General features: G+C 43.9%; 1 protein-coding gene and 1 non-coding gene across 4 annotated transcripts; one reads left to right on the top strand and one right to left on the bottom strand.

The window, feature by feature from the left end:
* The first annotated feature begins 220 nt into the window (after positions 1 to 220).
* trnae-uuc (transfer RNA glutamic acid (anticodon UUC)) lies at positions 221 to 292 on the top strand. Its single transcript has one exon. It is a non-coding gene; the product is annotated as a tRNA-Glu (tRNA).
* Positions 293 to 4,170: 3,878 nt separating this feature from the next.
* uspl1 (ubiquitin specific peptidase like 1) lies at positions 4,171 to 23,283 on the bottom strand. 3 transcript variants are annotated; one of them, XM_056284397.1, is made up of 10 exons: positions 23,154 to 23,283; positions 22,393 to 22,453; positions 20,988 to 21,143; positions 19,275 to 19,397; positions 18,000 to 19,146; positions 16,368 to 16,478; positions 13,654 to 13,783; positions 9,728 to 9,853; positions 6,869 to 7,029; positions 4,171 to 6,696 (listed from the first exon to the last, which is right to left on the bottom strand). In XM_056284397.1, exons 3-10 carry the CDS (start codon positions 21,048 to 21,050, stop codon positions 4,898 to 4,900), a joined length of 3,660 nt encoding a protein of 1,219 aa, XP_056140372.1. In that variant the 5' UTR covers positions 21,051 to 21,143; positions 22,393 to 22,453; positions 23,154 to 23,283; the 3' UTR covers positions 4,171 to 4,897. The 3 variants fall into 3 exon arrangements, with proteins under 3 accessions (XP_056140372.1, XP_056140373.1, XP_056140374.1); XM_056284398.1 differs by lacking the exon at positions 22,393 to 22,453 and having other exon boundaries at positions 23,154 to 23,273; XM_056284399.1 differs by lacking the exons at positions 20,988 to 21,143; positions 22,393 to 22,453 and having other exon boundaries at positions 23,154 to 23,277.
* Between the last annotated feature and the right edge of the window lie 1,256 nt (positions 23,284 to 24,539).

The raw sequence follows: 24,539 nt of genomic DNA, 5'->3' as shown, positions 1-24,539 counted from the left end.
CCTCGCACCCACCCCTACACCCTTACACCCCTACAGACGTCTAATTGTATATGTAAATTATGCAAAGGCTAAACAAGAAAAAACACAAAGGGGTCTGTCCTCGTGTGTGTGTGTGTGTGTGTGTATCTGTATTTGCATGAAACTACTAGATAGCATGACAATATAAATACATGAAACGTTGGGAAGGATAAGGAGGCTAAACTGCCGCGTGTTACCAAGCTCCCATATGGTCTAGCGGTTAGGATTCCTGGTTTTCACCCAGGCGGCCCGGGTTCGACTCCCGGTATGGGAACACTACTTTTTTCACTTTGCTGTGGTTTTTTTTTTATTCTTCGCCTCCCTTTTCTAGTCCAACTTGTGCGGTGAATGAAATGTATTCATTTACATGCATTTTGGGGGGGGGGGGGGGGGGTATAGCGAAATTGAATATTGTGCAATTCCACATAATGGCCACTAGGCGGCACGTCGACGCTTCTAACGCGACCTTCCGGATACATTGCTCCGGTTGCTTTAGCGTTTGAGAAATTTGGCATCCGGTGAACCAATGCAGCTGCGGTGACATAGGGAAGAAAAGCCGAAATCAAAATGAGGGTTTGGGCATCCTTTCACGAGCCAGTGAGGGGGGGGGGGGACACGTGACAGGGCTCCGTAAATGCTTAACAGCCTAAATATTCCATACACGCAAAGTCACACATGTCCTTTTTTGTTCCCTTTCTCTGGTTATTTCATTAAGGAAAATCCAGTAAGATGACTGTGGCCCTTTATTAACCTTCCCCCACAATGCAACTTGATATCAGTCAATTCTTGCATTTTAATTGTTTAAAACTTGAATCTCTCTCTCTCTCTCTCTCTCTCTCTCTATATATATATATGTATTGCACATTTGGATAACTCATAGGGCTTATTATGCGGAGGCCACGCGTTATTTCTCACCTGTGGGTTACAGGTGGCACCAATAGGAAGGAAAACTTCACTTTTCTCGAAGCTAGACCTCATTACAACAGCGTAGTTTTGCACAGCGCCTTTCGAGGAGCCCAAGGTCGCTTTACACTTGGGAAGAACAAAAACAAAATGCCGATAACGCGTTAGTTTTATTCCCGTGTGTCTGACAGTTGGATTCACACCCCGGCATGAGCATTAATATGTTGTTAGGCATCATTTGACAAGAAAAGCACCCCTGGTTGCCTCAGTGTTAAGAAACGGGCCTACAGGCCCAGGGGGTCAGGGGTCAGGGGAGGCCCTAAGCCAAATTCTCTGCATGAAATGAAGTCGCTGTTATCGAGGACTCAGTCATTTGTGTCTGTAACAGCGGCTGTCTGTTGATATTACAGGTGACTTTAACTGATCTCATACTTGTGGTTGAGATGTGTGTATTTTGTTAATGTTCTGTTGACTTTTGTTAACTGAGTATTCCTGTACTAGGGGTGTGTGTGGGGGGGGGGCTTTAGTCTCATAATCCATCCATGCTTTATGGAAGCATTTCGCTGGGCATCAACACAGTCCAGTGGGACACTGGTTTAAGCCTTCACAAACCATGACGTATGTCTTGATGCATGCTCGATAATCCAGGGAAGAAAATCAAAGGCAGTTGAATCACTTCATCAGGACACAAATTCTACTGACAGAAACGTTTCATCACTCAACTAAGTGACCTATTCAGTCTCAACTGACTGCAGGTGTCCCCACCCTTACAAACCATACAGTGGCATCACGACCGAAACCGGCTATCAGTTTCATGTGCGGCTACGGGTGCGACCATTATTTGCATGTGAAACTGGTCGTTAGTTGGACTTTACATGACTTTATTTTTTGCACATTTACAAAGGCTTTATGGACCGCAGGGCTTCCTGCGCTCACATGTGCGGGGGGTAAGATTTACGACGGAGCATTCTTCCTGCTGTCTCATTATTCATAGTGATCGTCTCCATGACGCTGATGATGATGATGAAAAATGTCAAAGAGATTTTCTGCTATCAACACTATTCATTGAGTCGTTTTCATTCTTCTTTGGCTCTTTTGGCGTTGGCAGAGTAGATCTAGGTTTCATAACATGGGTTGTTCCAGCTTTGGACAAGGCGAAGGCCTCATGGTATTAGACTATATGTATCATAAGGGGTCAGGTCCCTGGTATTGGGTTGACCACTCCATACTACTACTACTACTACTTTTGGCTGCTCCCGTTAGGGGTCGACACAGTGGATCATCCGTTTCCATTTCTTCCTGTCCTCTGCATCTTCCTGTCACACCAGCCACCTGCATGTCCTCCCTCACCACATCCATAAACCTCCTCTTTGGCCTTCCTCTTTTCCTCTTCCCTGGCAGCTCCATATTCAGCCTCCTTCTCCCAATATACCCAGTATCTCTCCTCCACACGTCCAAATCATCTCAATCTTGCCTCTCTTGCTTTGTCTCCAAACCGTCCAACCTGAGCTGTCCCTTTAATATACTCGTTCCTAATCCTGTCCTTCTTCATCACTCCCAATGAAAATCTTAGCATTTTCAACTCTGCCACCTCCAGCTCCACCTCCTGTCTTTTCATCAGTGCCAATGTCTCCAAACCATACAACATAGCTGGTCTCACAACCATCTTGTAAACCTTCCCTTTAACTCTTGCTGGTACCCTTCTGTTGCAAGCCACTCCACCCTGCCTGCATCCTCTTCTTCACCTCTCTTCTGCATGCCCCGTTACTTTGAACAGTTTACCCCAAGTATTTAAACTCATCCACCTTCATCACCTCCACTCCTTGCATCCTCACCATTCTGCTCTCCTCCCTCTCGTTCACGCATATGTATTCCTTCTTGCTCCTACTGACTTTCATTCCTCTTCTCTCTAGTGCATACCTCCACCTCTCCAGGCTCTCCTCAACCTGCACCCTACTCCCACTACAGATCACAATGTCATCTGCAAACATCATAGTCCATGGAGACTCCTGTCTGATCTTGTCCGTCAACCTGTCCATCACCATGCAAACAAGAAAGGGCTCAGAGCCGATCCTTGATGTAATCCCACCTCCACCTTCAACCCATCTGTCATTCCAACCGCACACCTCACCACTGTCACACTTCCCTCATACATATCCTGCACCACTCCTACATATTTCTCTGCAACTCCTGGCTCCCTCATACAATACCACACCTCCTCTCTCAGCACCCTGTCATATGCTTTCTCTAAATCCACAAAGGCACAATGTAACTCCTTCTGGCCTTCTCTATACTTCTCCATCATCATTCTCAAAGCAAACATCACATCTGTGGTGCTCTTTCATGGCATGAAACCATACTGCTGCTCGCTAATCATCACCTCTCCTCTTAACCTAGCTTCTGTTACTCTTTCCCACATCTTCATGCTGTGGCTGATCAACTTCATACCTCTGTAGTTGCTACAGTTCTGCACATCACCCTTAGTCTTGAATGATCCGCATCTTTGATTTGGCAAAGATTTTATGCCGGATGCCCTTCCTGACACAACCCTCCCCATTTATCCAGGCTTGGGACCGGCACTAAGAATGCACTGGCTTGGGTTGATCACTCCATGGAAAATGCTAAAATACAGGAAGTACTTCTTTCAGGTGTATGGTGGACACGTGGCCTGAGTCCACTTCACACAAATACAAGCCGTGATTTCTTGGACTCAATTACGAGCCCGATCTCCCACCACAGTACCCTTTTTGCAATAGTGCTTTGTATCGACGCATGTCCTTGTTAAACACACCGACACTTCCAACTAGTATCAATTAGCTAAATAGTAAAATAAAGGATGCTATTAACAACACAACCATTATTGACCTGCACCACTTGACATTTCAGCGTCTTCGCTCCCAGTTTATCGGGGACAACCCAGACACTGGGCTGCTGTTAAACCATTACAATATTTTCAGTTGCCAAGAAAAATAACTTAATAAATTAACTCAACAAATTAAAATGAAGTGAAACGATTTTGGCTTTCGCACAAAACGTATGCCCTTCAAAAGTACCCCGGTACCTGAGGTATTTTTTGAGTAAACTTTTATTTTCCCAACAAGCACTTCTTCGAATCAAAGCATCGTAAAACACAAAGTCCTAGTTTTTGCTCTTCCCACCTCTAAATACTTAATACCATTGCTATCAGGAAGTGTTTAATTTCATCTTGTGAAAATAGACCACAACCACGGTTTTTTAAGTAGTATTTATTATGACTCAGTTGCAAGACTTAAAAAATACCCTCACGTTTTGTACAATGAAAATGTTATATACATTCAAGCACGCGAGGGCAATTCTGATTTATTCAATCACATTTAAAATTCTCGCTTTATTCTTTAGAATTTTACACAATTAACAACGGTCAGCATTGGTGCTGTGCCCTCGCAGGGTCCTGATGGAAACCGTGAAATCGGCTGTAGTGACCCCAGAAAAACAGGGGAAAACCTCGAAGAAGACGATTCTTTAGAGTTTCGCACATCAAGCAGTTTCTAAAAAGACAAAATCTATAAAAACAAAAAAACTGCTCAACACGTTTTTAGAATGACAGTAACCTTTAAGGTTTCAGCCAAGTGCTGACTCTATTGAATTAACCTTCGAATATGATGTCTCAACACAGTAATTAACTAAATACCGACTGTATTCCGGAAAAAACAGAATTAACTAAACAAATTGCATGACTGAGGTCAACAGTCAATCAGAGGGGGGCTTCTTATGAAGGTGTTCTCTATTTGATATGATACTGCAGCAATTTATCTGTGCATTAGGCTTGCAAACTGCATTTTGGACCGAATTCTGCTGCTCTGACCTTTCAAATCTGACTGGCAGATGAAGTGGGCCTTCTTCATAATAAGTCAAAATTGCATAATTCCCTCCATAGCGCCAAGGACAGCACATGCGAATTTGTGTTTACACCTTACCAGTTCATTCGTTCTATACTCTAAAAGAAAAGGTCAAGCCCACTGAGTGCTTCTCTCTCTGTCTCAGTCTGTTGCTGAGCGGCGACTCCAGAAATAAAGTCCTCCAGGAAATTGTCTTCGGTTTTCAAAGAGCCATCCACGTTCACCTGAGATGTCACACCATCGGTGCGCCCTCCATAGCCCCAGTTCTCGCAACTTTCTTGGCCATTGGTGAGCATCTCAAGTAAGCTGGTGCTGTCTGGCGATAGGTTGCTGGTTGTTGTTGCTGGTGACAGAAAGTCGGTAAACAGTTCGTCGTAAGTGGAGCTGCCATAGATACTGGAGGTATCGTAATTGGGGGAGTTCAGCTCAGTACTATCAGGTCTGGCCTTCTGGTGACTCAGTAGCTTATTTAGCTTGTTGAGCTTTTTCTTCTTCATCTTCAGTTTCTTTAAGAGCTTGTGCCGGAGAGCTTCGGTATCGCTGAGAGAGGGAGGAACCTTTGAGGAGACGCTGTTGTGTTTATTGGAGGGGGGTATTTTAGGGACCTCCTTCGCTCCAAAGGGAGGAAGTGATGTTTTCACTTGGGAGTGGGACATGGCTGCATCAGGCTTAGACACCTTTGATTTGCTGGTGCAGAGGGCCTTCAGAGGCAACTGGGAGAGAGATGAAGCACAAGGAGGAGTTGAGGTCCTTTTGCTTGCTGAACTGAACGCACCATACATCTCTGCAGTTTTCAGCGGTAAGGCCTCGCAGTCTTCTCTCCTCAGTTGGGTTTTTGGAAATTGTCCCACAGAGGGTGGCTTTCTCTTCACCAGATTTGGTGTTGAGTGGGTGGGAATGATGGGTTTGACATAGGACACAGTGTTGGGGGTAGGAGAAAGCTTGGCGACAGATGAGTGGACTTGGGGAGGAGGACCTCTGTCCAACAGTAATGTGCAGTGTATACTAGGGTCAATGGATGGCTGTGGCTTAGGACTCTTGGGAGAGACTGGAGGTTGTGACGGTTTGGTAGAAGACACAGAAGAGGCCTGCTGAGCAATTTCAACAGGTGGTGCATTGTAAGCTTGAATGGTACCACTCACCAGTGCAGGAAATTTCGTTTTTGACTGCTTGACAGTCACGTTTTCTGATGAAACGGGGGCTGCCTTCTCCAGTGCCTTTTTTCCCTTTTGTGTTGTTTGCTTTTCTTCTTTTCTTTGTGTTCTTCCTCTCCTGGGAATGGGAGCAAATGTAGGATTGCTGGGTGAGCCATCCACTATTTCGGATACAGACAAAGAGGGATCACCTAAGGCATCATCATAAGGCGTCTTGCTAGTTATTACAGTTGAGGAAGTATCTGGTACAATGGAAGACTCATTGTTGGTAGGACTCAAATCAAGAGTTTGTTTACTATCAGCCAAAGGCCTCCCTTCTGAGCCTACTTTGACCTCTACCAGTGTTAGTGTAACAGTATCGTTGTGGGTGAGGCCCTCAAACATTTCGAGCAGCGTATTGCAACCTATGGATGTGTTGACGCCTGCCGTCACGGTTGTGTCCACGACCTCGTCCGACACCGCCAGAGTGCTGACGATATCTGTATCGCTGTGCGAGATGAGAGGGGACTGGTCTGGTGAGAGAACAAGTGGTTCATCTGTTCCTAATTTTTTGCTGAACTGACAGTTCAATTCATTCTCGGGTGGGGGTGGGTCCGGCACTGTGGTTGTCGGAGAACATACATGGCGCTGCTCGTTCGTTTCCATTTCCCAGAAGACAATGTGCATGTCCTGAGCAGGAACTGGAAGCTTTGTATGGGTGGCACAGGCCGGGTGCTTTAAGTCATCAAATTCCAGCCATGATCCTGTGAGGAATAGGCATACGATATTATTAAACAACTCACATAACGTACAAGAAGTAATCACGTTCATCTACTTAAGAAAAATCTTAATAGTATTATAATCAGACTCTAATGATCAGCTATAAAGAAAAAAGAGCAGCTAATGCCAAGATAATGATCTCTTCTGTATACCGACCATTAGATTTACGGATCCATGTGACAAAGTGCTTGAGCTGTTGATCAAACTGTATGACGGTGGTGACCGAATACCGTCTTCCCTGGAAGTTGAAGGAGTAGATTCTGACGTCGTTGTCCGGCAGCCCCTCCATAAAGTGAAGCACTAGTACTGCCGGCACCCTGCAGAAGACAGTCACAACTGGTTAAGGTCATAGTCAAGCATCAAGATTTTCAGTAAATAATAGACACGAAAGCTATAACGCAACACATCCCATTTTCATTTTGTCTGAGTGTGTGTTAGGTGAGTGTAACACTATTAAATAACTCAAAGTTTTATTTTTTCAGACATGGGATAAAGTTAGAAACAATAATTTATTTCATACCTCTTCATTTTATTCAAATGATGAAATCAAATAGGAAAATTTGTGAAGAGTGAGTTGGTAAGCATCCAGTATGTACGTGTGTCTGCGTGATATGTATTATATCGGCAAATGAGTTAAGTGTGTTGGTAAGGGAACTATGATAGAAATTTAAGGAGCCATTTTTAATGCTCTTTGTCCCCCCCCAATACAATTATTGCTTTGTGGACAGGCGCTGCGGTCTTTAGAGGTACCATTATTATGACTGGTGACGCTCATAAAAGTAACGTTTTAATTCCATCTATCCATCCATTATCCAAACCGCTTATCCTACGCAGGGTTGCGGGGATGCTGGAGCCTATCCCAGCAGTCATTGGGTGGCAGGTGGGGAGACACTCTGGACAGGCCGCCAGTCCATCACCGGGCTGACACACACACACACACACACACACACACACACACACACACACACACACACACACACACACACACACATTCATACCTAGGGATAATTTAGTACGGCCGATTCACCTGACCTACATGTCTTTGGACTGTGGGAGGAGACCGGAGCACCCGGAGGAAACCCACGCAGACACAGGAAGAACATGCAAACCCCACACAGACGATGACCTGGGACGACCCCCAAGTTTGGACTACCTCGGGGCTCGAACCCAGGACCTTCTTGCTGTGAGGTGACCGCGCTAACCACTGCGCCACCGTGCTGCCCACATTTAAATTCAAACTGTAAAAAAATAGATATGTACTTCAAGTCTAACAACAATGGTGAAAGTTGGTACATGATAGGCTTGGTCAACAAAACAGTAGCTAAAGGTTTTTAAGTGCAAGACCTTCACTGAATTTAAAAATTGTTTTTTTTTCTGCCAAAATAAATTAAAATTATGATGCTTAGAGCATTTATACCAAATTCAGTTAAGCTTTATCTTTGTGTCTGCCTCAAGCAATACATAAATTTCATTCGCAGTCAAGTAAATATCAATTCATATATCCCTAATACTTGATAACAAAAACAAACCAATAAACTGAAGTTATTTTTTTTCTGCCCATGGGAATGAAGCTTTCAGTTAGGCTAAAGCTTTGTGTGTCAGGCTATAACAATACATATGTTATATATGAACATAACATGTATTGGCCACTATTATTGGGGATATCCCCAATAATAGTAAAACAACTAGAGGAGTGCACTCAGTAGAGGGCAGCTATCCCCAGGCGTACATATCTCCTCTTCACCGGTGTTCGAACGTGGAGGCAAACCTTTTTGCCTATTGGGAGAAGGGAGATACACACACAGACGTGTTTTTCCTGCCATTATCAGACTTTTACGTAGTGCCAAAGTCGATTGAACGGGAAATATGGAAATTTCTTTTTATGCAGCGCTCAAGCTAAAAAAATCTACCGAATAAAAACGTTTTGCCTGTCAGTCTGTGGATGTGCAGCATCCTAGATGGACCCTCGCAGTATAGCGACCAAGTCTGGCATGAAATGACAGAGATCAGAATTTCAAAGCCCTTATTAAAGACTTCAAATGTGTTTAACCGTCATGGTTTTCATGATATAAAATGAATGAAGGTGAATGGCCGCTGTGCTGATTGACTTTCATTCATAAAACAATGGTAAGAAAACACAGCTCAGCCATGGGAAATGTCTTATTGTAGCTACTAAGGGGATTTCCAGCTGTGACTGATTAATCCTACTCTTGAAATTGTATTTTTATAGCGGAGTTTTAACACTGGTGTATATGGCACTTCTGCGTCGCAACAAGGTGAATAAGGCGAATTATTTTTGGTTCATCCAGTGTCCCTCCAGTTCTCCCATGCTGAGGTCAACAGTGAATGATTTGCTGGCTTGCGAAAAACGATCGCCTTCCCGTTTACTTTCAAGACTCGTACCCGAACACATGTTTTGACTCAACTGTAGATGTGAGTCTCGCATGTGCACAGCAACGGTAGGAAAACATAAGTCAGCCATGGGAAATGTGTCATTGATGCTACTGAGATGATTTCCAGCCATGACGGTGATTATTCCTACTCTTGACATTGTATTTTTATAGCAGAGTTTTAACATTGGAGACCACGGTACCTCCGCATGGCTGTGAGTTGCGCATGCACACGGTTGACTCAGATCGGGCAGCGACAGAAAGCGGCGCTGGTCAAGTGAGCTTGAGCGTGAATGGAGAGAGGGAGCAGCGATAGCGAGAACAAATGGTTTTTAATCACCGCAACCACGAGAGGTTCTTCATTATAGTCGTTACTGTGCACAAAACAGTTTTGGCTGACAGGTCCAGTAATCTGCAAGATTAGCCATGGAACCCCCCCCCCCCAGTAGTTTTCGAGATTAGCCACGGACAGACACCCCCCCCCCAAAAAAACACACACGTGCGACCACGCACATACTCCCTCCCCTCCATTATATTCAAAGCAAATGTAGAAACTACTTTATAGACCTGAGACTTGTTCACACACAGAATTCATCACTCATGTAATGAGTGGTTTGAGTCTCACCTCTCCAGCACCATAGTCCTGGTCTGATTCTTCTTCTTGCACGAGTTGCAGGGGGCACGATGAGTGGCGTGAAGTGGATGCCAATCAGGTAAAATATTTGTGAAAGAGGGAAGAGTTTTTTCAACTCTAAAAAGGGTGAGAAAGAAGAATATATTTAGCACTGGCATAGTTTTCCATAAGTCAAGCACTTTCAAATGAGGAATGAGAGGGATATTTGCTCCAGCATAATATTGCCGTTATGATTTCCCCCCATACTGGTCCTCTGGACCAAAAAAAAAAAAAAAAGACATTACCCTCTTTCACCTCCTCCTGGAATAATCAACTGCATACTTCTGTGGCATTTTAAGTGAGGCAGTGAGGCATTCTTGGAAAATTAAAGACACCAAAATGGACAATGTATGGGACTACAGCTTGGACTTTTATTTCATAGTGGGTGGGATGATACAACTTCAATGTGTCGACGTGCACTCAGCTCAACATGTTTCCACTTTAAGTTGTGCGATTATTGGAGAGCAAGGGCAGCATCTCACTCCATAAACTTGTATTTGCCTCTGTCCCACAACAGGTCAGAGGTGGCCTGCACAATCGTGTCTACAAGGTAAGCCATACCATACTGCTAACCATCAGGTAATGACCTTAACAAGGCAACCCAACTCATCTCAAATAACCCTAACGTCATTCTTTCCAAGTGGGTCCAGCAGAGACCATACTAAATGGTAGCGAGGGAAAGGGGCGTCTTAATTGCTATCATAAAGCTAATTGCGTTTGTTAGTGCAGCAGTGATCAGATTTCCAATTTTGGATTAAGCCAGTGTTACGTTTGACAAACTCCCTAATTCAATATTCAAACACACCCCCACCCTTGGAAATAATCAAAACCTAAAGCCACTCAAACCAGCTGTGGAATCCATGTATATTAAACTTTTGCAATTATAATGCAACACTTCCAATTAACGCTTTGTCTGAAAGAGGAAGCGTTTTCTAATCGGCAGAGGCGAGTTTTATATTTCGGCCAATAAATGTATTTCTAACAGCGAGTCTAAAGTCATTTAGGTATGTGTTCAGCCTGCAAACAATGAAAATGCATCTCAGAAACAAATGGGAATGTTCCCACTTATCCTTAGCAAACTGGCAGGAGAACCCTAAAATATGTAAGTGTGGCACAGCTCCATACTAAGGAGAAATTTCAAATAAAAAAGATCCAGAAGTCTTCAATTTTCCCCCCAACAGTCATTCGAAATGATGGGCGTAAGGTTCCATGTGTCACAATGGAGAGCTTTCCTTTCACTAGGACATAGAGCAAGCAGCCACCTTTCCTAAGTACATTCTAGTACCGGGTAGGACCCGCTTTCCCCCCCAGAACAGCCTGAATTCTTCATGGAATGGATTCAATAAGGTGATGGAAACATTCCTTAAGGATTTCAGGTCATGCTGATGTGATAGCATCCCACGGTGTCTTAAGATAACAATGGGGCAGCAGGTCAGGAGGTAGAGCGGGTCGTCGACCAATCAGAAAGTCGCTGGTTCAATCCCCCAGCTCCTCTAGAGAGCGTGTTGAAGTGTCCTTGAGTAAGACACCGAAAGTCTAACTGCTCCCAATGAGCAGGATGGTGTCTTGCATGTCAGCCTCCGCCATCAGTATATGAATATGTGCGTGTAGGTGAATGTGAGGCATAGATTGTAGAGTGCTTTGAGTGGTCGGTAGACTAGAACAGCACTATATAAATACAGTCCATTTACCATTTAGATCCGTCGAACCTTCCATTCCATATCCCAAAGGTGCTCTGCTGGATTTAGATCTGGGGACTTCGCACGCTATTCGAGTACACTTACAAAACATTAAAACCACCTGCCTAATATTGTGTAGGTCCCCCTTGTGCCGCCAAAACGGCTCCGATCCATCAAGGCATGGACTCCACAAGCCCTCCGGAGGTATCCTTTGGTATCAGGTACCAAGACAATAGCAGCAGATCCTTTAAGACCTGTAAATTGTGAGGTGGGGCCTCCATAGATCGGACTTGTTTTGCCAGCACATCCCACAGATGCTCGATCAGATTGAGATCTGGGGAATTTGGAGGCCAGGGCAACACCTTGAACTCTTTGCCATGTTCCTCAAACCATTCCTTAAAATTTTTTGCAGTGTGGCAGGGCGCATTACCCTGCTTGAAAGAGGCCACTGCCATCAGGGAATACTACTGCTATGAAGGGGTGTACTTGGTCTACAACAATGTTTAGGTAGGTGGCACGTGTCAAAGTTACATCCACATGAATGCCAGCACCCAAAGTTTCCCAGCAGAACACTGCCCAGAGCATCACACTGCCTCCGTCAGCTCGCCTTCTTCCCATATTTCATCCTGGTGCCATCTCTTCCCTAGGTAAACGATGTACACACACCCAGCCGTCCACATGATGTAAAGGAAAACGTGATTCATCAGACCAGGCCACCTTCTTCCATTGCTCCATGGTCCAGTTCTGACACTCACGTGCCCATTGTAGGCGCTTTTGGCTGTGGACAGGGCTAATCAAGGGACTCTTGACTGGTCTGCTCCTATGCCGCCCCATACGCAGCAAGCTGCGATCCATGGTGTGTTCTAACACCTGTCTATCACAGCCAGCATTATATTTTTCAGCAATTTGGGCTACAGTAGCTCATCTGTGGGATCAGACCAGACAGGCTAGTCTTCATCACTTCACCCGTCAGTGGTTTTAATGTTTTGGCTGGTCGGTGTAAGTCACTGTCATACTTATGGAACTATATTGAGATGATGCATGCTTTGGAACATGACACATTATCTTGCTGGAAGCAGCCATTGGAAAATGAGTGACTGTGGCCATAACAGGATTCAAATGGTCAGCAGCAATGCTCAGGTAAACTGTGGCATTCAAATTATGCCCAACTAATTTTAAGGGGCCTAATGTGTGCCAAGAAAACATTCCCAACACCACTACACCACCACCACCAGCCTGTAGCGTTGACATGAGGCAGGATGGATTCATGAATTCATACCATTTATGGCATTCTTAACCTACAATCTGCATGCCGCAGCCAAAATCGATTAGGTGACATTTTCCCAATCTTCAATCATCCAGTTTTGGTGATCCCATGTCTGTTGTAGCTCATCTTCCTTTTCTTGGCTGACAGGAGTGGAACTCGACGTATCCTTCTGCTGTTGTAGCCAATCCACTTTCTGAACCACTCTCCACAAACTCTAGACTGTAGTGTGAACATCCCAGGAAGTCAGCAGTTTTCTCAGATGCTGGAACCACCACATCTGGTGCCAACAATCATCCCATGATCCAAGTTGCCTATATCATGCATCTTCCCCATGCTAATGTTTGGCCAAACAATATCTGAAGCTCTAAGTCTGCATGCTTTCTAAATGGCGCTGCAGACACGATTCACTGTTTGGTGATTTGCGTTAATGAGCAAGTGAACCTATGTAAGTGACAGTGTATGTTGAATAGCTTAGTCAGCATGTCTGATTATTTCGTTACCCAGACCAATAAAATTAGGGTTTTCAGGACATCAGTGGGGATATATCAGAAGTTTCTGCTCATTGGCCCTTTTATGGACATTCTGATCTTACATTCTTGGAGAGGAAGGAAAAGCTCACTGACTATGAGTAAAGTGAATAAATCAATTTGTTTTCTTTTAACTAATCCTTTTCCTTAAAGCAATTTCTCTTTACTCTCATCAGTAGACCAGTGTGAGTCCTCATCCACCGTCAGTATTGATAGATTTCTCACCAACATGAATACTTTCCTGGTGTTTTAAATCTCTAGCACAGTGAAGTTTTTTTTTTCTTAATAAGGCAAAGCTTATAACCCTTTAAAAGCCTAAAGAAAATGGGAAAGAAATTTCAAAAAGCTTCACGGCAAAAGGCTCAAGCAAGCAAATAAAAATGTATATTTTCACAACATACTTACTTGACGTTGGTGGTGCTTTTGCAGTTCCCACACTCAAACTCCCAGCGATAAGTCAGCTGGAAGAGAGGCTCAGCCCAAGAGTCACTTACTAGTAAGAGTGGCATTGCGAACACAGGCGTTTCTTGTTGACCTGAAACACAAATATGCAGCAACGTCAAAACCACATGTGTTGACCAAGGCGGCCATTAGATTTGCCACTGCAGCCATGTTTCGGCCTGTCCATCTCCCTGCATCAAGACCTGTCGCTTCATATACACCTGGCATGGTTGGATGATCAAGAACAGAGTCCAGATTCATCATCTCTCACTAGGACGCTGTACGAGCGAGAGAAAAACCTGAACTGCCTCAGTTCCTCTGTGAAGCTGTCGGATTCTCAAGATTATTTTTTGGCCATTTTCACATTCACTTGACAGTGATAGCGAATAGGCAGACAAGAAATGGGGACAGAGAGAGGGGTAAGACATGCAACAAAGGTCACCGGCCGGAAACGAACCGGCAGCGGTTGCGACCATGTCTCCATGTGGTATGCACTCTAACCATTCGGCTACGGAGGCGCCCCCAAGCTGTTGCATTCTGCTCAACTGTTTCGGTGCTCTCGGGGGGGAAAAAAGGGCAATTTCGTGAAGACGAAGGGACGATGCTCAACAAATGAATCTAACGATATGTGTGCCAAACTAAAACTAACTGATATAAAACAGTAAGAAACGCAGCTCAACTTGAATTAGAAAACCATATTGTTGAGTAGACAAAAACATTTCATTTCCTTATACTCCGAGTTGTTTGCATAAAAGTAGAGATGCACCGATACCACTTTTTTCAGACCAAGTACAATACAAGTACTTAGATTTGAGCACTTGCTGATACCAAGTACCGATATGAGTACTTAATAATAACACTACAATTCTAACAATGACTTTGAGAACATGTTTTTTTTTTCCATGAGATGTTCCTCACTTTCGGACAGTAACAAGTTAAATACACAACATGATGCTGTTGCTGAGATTATAACATTCAACTGAACAAACAGGGCACTGTCACACATTGCACTTAAATATGACCTGCAACATATTCAGTGGGTTTCAGTAATACATACGACTGTAGCAGAACAACAGAAAGTATGGCATATATGTTAGTGCCAGGCACGTATGCGGTATGTCACGCAGGCAGGGCAAAGTGCTTTTTTTCCTTCTTCTGCTCCACCAACTAGGCTGGGCTGTCCGTGCTCATCCAAGATACACATGCTTGTAACTTTGTCATTTCTCACTCTGTATGGACAAATGACACATCGTGTTCATCTGCTTCTCAGCCGTCGATCCGCGTCATCTTATCTGGCTCCATCTCCTCCTCTCCCCATATGGAATACAAAAAATGGCACCACTCCATCCATTATCCAAACCGCTTATCCTGCTCTCAGGGTCGCGGGGGATGCTGGAGCCTATCCCAGCAGTCATTGGGCGGCAGGCGGGGAGACACCCTGGACAGGCCGCCAGTCCATCACAGGGCCAACACCCACACACATTCACACCTAGGAACAATTTAGTATGGTAGATTCCCCTGACCTACATGTCTCTGGACTGTGGGAGAAAACCGGAGCACCCGGAGGAAATCCACGCAGACACGGGGAGAACATGCAAACTCCACACAGGGGACGAATCGGGACGACCTCCAAGGTTGGACTACCCCGGGGCTCGAACCCAGGATCTTCTTGCTGTGAGGCGACTGTGCTAACCAGTGCGCCTCCATGCCGCTCTACATTACTGTCACTATGTGCATATTAGGCAGCACTCACTTTTCAAAATTTCAGCAGGAATTGTGTAGTCGTGTATCGGGTGGGGTTGTATCAGAGAATTGTTACAAGTATGAGTACTAGTACATGAGGGCAGTATTTGACCGATACCCGATACTGGTATAGGTATCGATATCGATGCATCCCTACATATAAGTTACTACTGGTTAGTACAGTTCTGAGTCAGGCCTACGATGTGGAAAGTTTCTATCAGCTTCATGATTATCTGTTGGCATTTAATCAAGTTAATAAAAGTACATCAAAATCAACCTCATCAAGAATTAAATTCAGCAGCAGCATTTGCAAAAACGATAGTTGTGTTATTGTGAAATATGTACCGTAGTTCCTGGACTACAAGTCGCATTCAGCAAAAAACAAGTCGCTTCGGCGTGTAAGCCACATTTATATGGTGGTACAGTATTTTCAATTGAGTCACAAGATTAAACAGTGCCATCTAGCGGCCATAGTTGAATTGCAGTGTATTCGTCCAACAAAGTCATACTGAAAAAGTCACTTGGAAATATAAGTCGCAGGACCAACCAGTGCAAAAAACCCCCCAAAAAACCAACAAAAATACCCCCAAAACAGCGACTTATAGTCCGGGAACTACGGTAATAAGCTTGTTACTGCCCAGACTTCATCTACACCACTAACCTGCCCATAGATTTCAGTTTGAATATACGCCCTGACTCAGGACCTATAGTCAAGCTGAAATCTATGGGCAGGCTAGTAACACTAGAACGCTACACATTCTTGCACTCAAACACAAAACACTTTCGATGGTAAATAACCCAGTCCAACTGAGGTCGCAGGCAAGGTCAGTCTTCACTGACTCACCGCTTCCAAGATGAAGCCTGAATTCTGCCAAACTGAGAACCTATCATATGAAGACAAGTATTGTACATTGTTCTGGAGTGAATAATCTTACCCAGATGACACCGAAGTTTTGGCTGCATTAGTTTGAAAATGGACATCCTGAGATTCTCCAGGTCTGAGTAAGCCTTTTGCAGCACTTGGTTAGACACCCTCACAACACCATCTACAAAAAAAAAAAAAAATTAACAAAATAGTTCCATTGGTCTGCTCATTCTTAACTAAGTGACATGAAAAACAATAGAAAGAACAAGATCCACCCTGAAACAAATAAACGGGTTAAAACCGGTACACCCAGTACCGGTGTGGGAAGATGGCGGCGCGAATTCACATTTGCAGCGGCCTCACCCAGTACCGTCCATGCGGTGTCTTTGTCCACGTCTGCATCTAAGTTTTGTCTTCGGTTAATGGCTGGGAGAGCTGGCGCTGGATCGGCTGGGAGAGCTTGGTCTGCTGCATCCTTTGGGCCAAGGGACCACGGCCTTGCCCAGAGCTGTGCCCGAGGAAGTAACACCGAGGGCGTTCTGATTGGACGCGGAAGCGGGGCAGGCTAAGCTAACTGCTAGCCTATGCAGACCGGCAGTTCCAATAACACTGAGGGCGGTCTGGGGGCGGCCTCACCTGGCATTGACTGTGGTGTTTTTCATGTCGTGTGGAGTACGGGGAGGTGTGTCGAGAGTGTCTGACTGGGAGAGCTTGGTCTGCTTCGTCCGGTAGGCCCACGGACCCTGCTTGGAGCTGCGCCCGAGGAGGAAACACCAAAGGCAATTTGACAGAACACGGAAGCGGGGCGGGTTAGGCTAATTGCTAGCCCATGCAGACCAGCGGTTCCGACAGTCATCCTGGTTGGTGTACCTTCCCTTTGGACAGGGATTTTTTTTGTTTCGTTTTGATATGCGTTTTAGTTTGGATATGTGTGTTCTTGTAGCTTTTGGATAATATTGGGATAGTTGACAAACACCCTTACACTCGAGCAGCACACCCCTGACCTTTAGTCAAACCAGACCCTGTCCTACCTAATGATCACCTCAATAATGACACCTCAGTGTTAATGAAAGAAGGTTGGACCAGTTCATCTGGACATGTTTATTGACAGAAACGTTTCATCACTCATCTAAGTGACCTCTTCAGTCTAAACTGACTGCAGGTATCACCACCCTTATAAATAATAGTTGCTTAACAACCAAAACCAACAACCAGTTTCATATGCACATATGGGTGTGACTATTAACTAGAATTTCAATGGCCATGTGTACTATTCACAGAGGATTTGGGAATATTTGCAATCACAGCATTGGAAGATGGTGACAGATGTACTCTTAGCCCCCCGGTTCAGGGATGGTCGTTCCCTCTTCACATAGACTCCCTGTTCAAACCAGCGTTCCTCCCTATCAAGGACGTGCACATCCTCATCACTGAAAGAGTGGTCACTGGCCTGTAGATGGTGCAGACTGCGGATTCCTGGCCTGACGTGTTAGCTCTCCTGTGTAACCTAAGAGTAAGCGAGTGAGACTCGTGTTCCCTTTTCTTAACACTTAATATAAATTTGTGTTTTGCAACATGGGCTCTAAACATTCCTCAAAACAATGTCAACAATGATGTAAAAAAAAAAAAGTGTCCCGCATAAGTCTAATGGATATGAAAACAAAAAAAGACCCACACTGCAAACAAGACTTACATAACTTACCTGTACAAGTTTGCTGGTGTGCCTTGACGGTACCACAGACCTCATCGTATTTTCTGATTAGTTGCCACACGGATGAGTGCTGGGGCTCGTCTTTAGGTTTGGAACTTCTCAGGCTCTGGCAATTCACCACAGCAACTAGCAGCGTGTCCAGCCAGCAGAGGTTGTTGTTATTTCTCCAGAACAGCTGAGACGGGACAGACACAAAGTCCTCTGGCTGATCTGACATAGTCGTTGTCATCACCGGCTTGGATGGGACATCGTCTTGCCATTTCTCCAGGTTGTGGCTCATTCCAGTTGGGGACACATCACCTGGCTCTGACTTAATCCTTACTTCCTCTATGAATGAGGAGATCATCTGACTGTTGATAGTCGTCTGTTCAGTCTCCCCTGGCTGCTGGGACAAAGTGCTGATTTGGGCTGAATTGATCACCTCGTTCAGTAACCTGCACTGACTGGGGTCTGGATCGTGGGGGCTGCACAAAACCTCAGGTGGGCTCTCTGCATGCCCATTTTTGATGTCACTCACTTCCCTATCTGTCACTGTGGGGGTACCGAGAGCATTGTGAGGAGATGAGACCAATGGTATATCCCCATTTGTGCTCAATGTGTCCTTTGATGAGCAGCTTAGGTGTCTCGCTGTATGAAGTGTAGGCTCGACAGTGGCAGGTCTAGTGTCTGAGTATGTGCGAACAAGGCTATCTCCTCTCTCATCCTTCTTGATCGGAGACACTGCCTTTGATGAGGTAACACTGTGTGTAGAAATGGCAGTCTCTGCAGCCTTTGCCAGAACAGCTACAGCTTCAACTGGCCGACTTTGTAACAATTCCTGTTCCGTCAACTCTATAATGGGATAATCAGGATTGTTATACACGTTTGTTTCTTCAGTCTCTGTCTTGGGCACTGTGGGCTGGCTGCTACCAGCAATCTCAAAATCTGTGAGCTCTACTCTGCTGTTCAGTGTGTCAGCGACACCTTGTAGCACGGGACTGTTATCTCCATTTGTCCGCATACGTTTTGGGGAGGGTGCGACAAGCTCTTTATTCTCTTCTTCCAGAGTGTTGTTCCTTTTGCCACTTCGGTCAGGTGCCACTGGAACCAGGCTGGCCAAGACATGTTCCAAAGGCCGGTCGACGAGAGGGAACAGGCACTGTGTAGGAAGGGGAGAGAAAGTGACCGTGGAGATTAAGGAAGGCTTTGAGCACGCAAAAGATACTAAAACTGGCTATTTCAATGTGTGTGATTGTGCGTAATTGGCAGCGGGTAACACCAACTAACCAAACGGTTTGTACAGAGGATGATGGACTCATGCAGGGTGATACGGTAGGACTGCAGAGTAGAGGTCAAACCCTTGGAGGCACACCAAGGGCAAGATTCCAGTGAGGAGCCTCTTTCCTCAACCTTTGAAAAACAAACAAAATTAATTAACATCTGTAATCAACACAGAGACCCTCGTGTATCCATCAACTACACTGTCGACAAACTGTGACCTGGGTAGAAGCCTGACAGGAAACTTCGTAATGGGATTGAGAAATGATTTTTTACTCATTCTTATATAGAGACTATTTTAACGAGTGCTTTTAAAAAAAATCAAGTTCTTTTTTCTGTTCAACTGAGGCCTGGTCACCTCCATTCTTTGACCCCCCCCCCCCCAACTCTTATCATTTCAGTCATATCTTATTAGCAATAGTTAACCCCCCGTCAGCAGAATTCTTTTATATTCAATAATCATGTATTCAATACACCCAGAATTGATAATCATTATGTTGCTGAATACTGTGATCACAAATATTAGTCTTGGTTTCGGGATTGTTTTTACTTTATTTCACATTTGCAGCATATAACATTGGCCCGATCCACCCCCAAATCTTTCCAAAAATGCTTTATGTTGGGCTTCTCCTTCTCAATCCCACTTGTTAAATGCTATCTTCTTTGGTTTTTGTCACGTGGGTGGACGTTGCATACGTTGTGGTCATAATGCAAGTGCTCAATTTAACACACGGGGCCACAATGCAAGTGCTTGATTTAAAAAGGTTTTCCGATGCAAAACAAACACTTCAGCTACACAATCAATAATTGTGGAAGATAAAATCTTAATGCATATTTTACACTAATTGTGCAGCCCGAAATACAGCAGTGCATTTGCATTATCACAACAAATACGACAAAGAACAACAAGATGTTTTTTCTCATAATTAACCATAACCCATACTGCAAAAAGACAAATGAGGCAACTTAAGTAGAGTTATGTTGAAAATAGCCTAGACTTGGAGGGTAAGTTGATTGGCTTTGTTTCCAAGAAATCTATGTTTAGAATTTTAATGATGTTTTTGACTCTTCTGATCCATTCTAAATCCAATATAGATGCATACCATTTAATACCAGTCAGTTTAAGTAAAACTGTGAGACGTGACGTGGAGTTGACGTGAGTATCAGAGAGGAGGGATAGACAAGGCAGCACACAGGACGTGATGACATATCATTGTCTTTTTCCTGGCCACTATTGGCACAGACTTTTCACACAGTTCTTTAACATTTCCTATTTGCATTCTGGATACTTAATCCAGGCCTTGATTTCTTGGATTGACTCATGGATTTTACAATTAAAATTGCTGTCAATACAATGTATGGCAGCTGAACAGTATTTTTCCTGGCTCGCTGTCCCTTTCCAAAACATGGGGGGGATCCAAAAATCCATGTTTGTCAACAGACCCCTTGGCTCAGTTATCACAGTATTAACTACACACAGCAAAGGAGTACAAGCTTTTAATCAGAAGCACAGTGACAATCTTTGACTTCATACAATAGATTTTACCATGTCAAAAAAAAAAAAATCTTTCGCCTTTTAATACCAAAGATTTCCGTTTTTTTTGGGGTTTTTTTTTATGCTGAATTTGGACTGATACTGTGCATTGGACAGTATTATCATCAAAACAAAAACCAGCTTTGCACAAGTGACAAAAGTGAGAGGAAAACACGAGCTCAACTGACTTTTCCCAAATACCCCGCCAGTGCTGAGGCAAAAGACCCCAAACCAGTTTCTTCACCAGACATTGGAAACCTCTGTGTCTCCTGTGGTCCAAGGCTGTCCAGTGCTATTCACTTAATATTACCATGTCAGTAGAACCTGGCTCACCTCGGTAAAGGCTGAGAAGAAATAAAAAGAAGAAACACCAGTGAATATGTTACCGAAACTATAATGGTAGAACAGTAGCCAACATATTATTGCAATTCACAACAGTCCAAAGTCCTAAAAACATTAGGAAAGCAGCAATACAGCTTTAAGGGATATGGCAGTATTGACCACATTAATAGCTACAGAGGAGCACTGAATTAGTCTGCACAGTATTTATACTACATCCTTTCTACGCAACATTTCCAGCCACAGCTGACCCAGTTCTCCTCACCAGCTGAACAGATAAAACTTAATACTTGTGCCATAAGATTAAATCAATAGTTCTATGTAAAAGCATTAATATCCACTTTGGCAAGTAGGTGAACATTTTTAAATACTTTAAATAATTTAAATTCAAACAACTTGAGATTTAGCCCTGTGATGGCCTGGCGGCCTGTCCAGGGTGTCTCCCCACCTGCTGCCCAATGACTGCTGGGATAGGCTCCAGCATCCCCGCGACCCTGAGCGCAGGGTAAGCGGTTTGGATAATGGATGGATGTTGTTATTTAAGACCTGCCACAATGTCACTGTTGGATGTTTTCAAATAATGTCAGTGTTTAAGGAGGGAAAAAAGCAAACTTATTTACAGTTTTGAGAATACGTGTACACCCAATGTAAAGGCAACGAGGACAGCACATGCTTTACCATTCTTCTAAACCTAATAATAACAGCAGTAAGGGTTAAAACTTGGTCTTTTTCCTCCCATTGACAGAGTCAACTCCTCTAATCAAAGGTGTACAAACAAAAAAACGGTTCCCACTATTTTTTAGGAAATCTATTTTCAGGACATTTTCCATAACTTCAGCTTGGATATACATGTCAGCTGTTGCTCACCAAAGATATTATTCAGCATTAACTATCAGTGGAAGCCTCAACAGACTCTTTAATAGACTAACTTCCAGTTGGTCACTGAACGGCAACTTAAACTTCAAACACTGATGTGACATCTCAGCAGCTAAAAACATGAAATCTCAGCGAATAGCCTAACTTCCTTTTCCATGACCTCAATAATTTTTCCAGCACATTCAGTCAATTTTATCCATTTCCAGGCGTGCAATGACCAGAAAACGTGTCTATAAATTTTTCAGGTTTTCCAAGAAACGCAGGAACCCCAAAACATTTTCCCTTTTGGATGCATATGATGTCAGGTGATATTTTAACAATTTTGGCTAAAAAGAGAGGTCAGTGAGGAGAGAAATAGAAATATGCATTTTCATTTACCTTGAAATGGTATGTACAACACGCTGTACTATACGTCAAGGAGGAGGCACAGGTGGCCCACCTTCAAGGTTAATAGATACAAAAAAAATATGGTTCCACTGTCAATAAAACTACTGGACAGCAAAACACTATCATAGTGCACTTCAAAGACGTCTAGAACAAGACTTGGGACTAAATGCGAGCAAGTACAGACTGAATTAATATGAGATGTGCATTCTGGAATTTCTCATATACACGTCTGTTTGTGTAACGTGTGCTGTCAAAAAATTATTTCCTTTGCTTCCTTTGAGCAGTTGCACTTCTATGTCCATGGCAATTATTCACATATGGACTAATGCCCCCCCCCCTTATCTGTAAAGAAAAAATCTGTTTTTAAACGGATTTTTTTTAGATAATTAGATAATACAACTCAAGTGTAATATTCTATATCTAAAATACGGATTGTTAAAACAAGGTATTCCTGAGCAATGCTGCCCTACAGAGCTGACAGTAAAACCATTCACTGCCTGGACGACTAAAAGATGCTCTAGCCCATCTGAAGACTAATGATCTTTTGTTACAGGCTGACGTGTCAGCTGAAGCCATAACTAACCTCTCTAGCAAACATACTTGAGACACTTGTTCTTTCATACTGGCTCTCCTCCTGATAGCTAATGTTAGCATATTGCTAATATTCGCTAACGATTAAATAAGACAACGACGTGAAGAGGTCAAGCTAGGATCTTCCGAACGGCTTTTTTTCTAATCAAACTAATACATACCAAGACGAGGTTCATCCTGGGGTCTTTTTAACCAACTGCGATCGGAAAAAAAAAATAATCCACTTCTGTTCAGAAAGTCCGACCGGCAAGTGCCATAGCCATGTGCATCGAGTTTTCGCGTTCGTGCTAGAAACGTCGGACTTCCGGTTACCGCGGCTCTGCGAGCAGCCCTTTCTTTTTCTTTCCCTTAATCGGAGAACGGAATCTGAGGACACTGCCCCCGCCTGGTTACTAGGGTAAACTACAGCAGTTTAAGGCAATTTATTGTTTCGGCTAGCATGATGGATATGACGCGATGCCAACAGGGCCCAGGGGTTGACAGATTTATTAGGTGATCGTGAATACGAGGGAAAAGTTGCGTTTGTCGTGATAGTTAGTTTCCATGACGATTAAACATCACGCACGGCGATATTATTCGAAGTGAGGCATATTTTGCACCCATTTGATTAAGCCTGCTCTACTTTATTTCTGCAAATGATAGTTAGCCCCGTCCCCCCCTAAATCTAACTTATGGAAATATATTCTTTCAAGTGCAACGGGTAGACACGGGTAAAGACATTTAGAGTATAGCTGCATTATTTTACCACATCCTCCTTGTTAATTCTTACATTTTATACTAAATGTTGGGCCTTTTCAAAGCCTTGAGAAAAACTAGAGGGGTGGAGTAAGTGTGTATGGGGTGGATGGGTGGGTGGGGGGGGAGCCCACACATGTTCCCCACTCCGAAACACAATTGTACCCTCCCTCCTCCTGCTTGACTCTCCTCCTATTGTACCCCACACCCCCCTTCGCTGTTTCCCTTTGCATCTAATCCCTCCTTCTGCATGTGCCCTCCTCCCTACAGCCCCTCCTGTATCTGCTACTCTCCTGTCCTCTATTTTTCTCTTGATGACAAAATGAATTTGCATATTTTTCCCAGGGAGCGCTCATTAGAATGCATAAACCGGTCGCCTCTGAGCCTCATGAGCAGACTAGCTTTCTGCCATTACTTCGTCCTGATGCAAAATGAGACAGAGACAGAATCACACGCAGCCATGTGGCTTGAGTCTGGGCTGTGATTGGCATTTGGAATCAGTTCACCCTTCCCATTCTTAATTCAGGGACAGGGATAAACTCTGTGTCAGCCATTTTTCTTTGTTTCTATATCAACTGGCAAATATCAACATGCCAACAATTCCTTTTTGGAAAATATAGACTAATATATATATATATATATATATATATATATATATATATATATATATATATATGATTGGACCATACCGAGCTTAGTGTATGTATTTTAATTCTTGCATATGGCATATGATTTTGCGGCCCAACCGTTTCCTTTAACACGACACAGATGCATCTCACATGTTCACTGTCCCTATCCCAACCCCCACACGG

This window comes from Lampris incognitus, chromosome 8 (genome assembly GCF_029633865.1).
Source record: "Lampris incognitus isolate fLamInc1 chromosome 8, fLamInc1.hap2, whole genome shotgun sequence".
In the NCBI taxonomy this organism is placed as follows: domain Eukaryota; kingdom Metazoa; phylum Chordata; class Actinopteri; order Lampriformes; family Lampridae; genus Lampris; species Lampris incognitus.
Note: the sequence above shows the minus strand (reverse complement) of the source record. Positions and strands in the feature narration are given on the sequence as shown.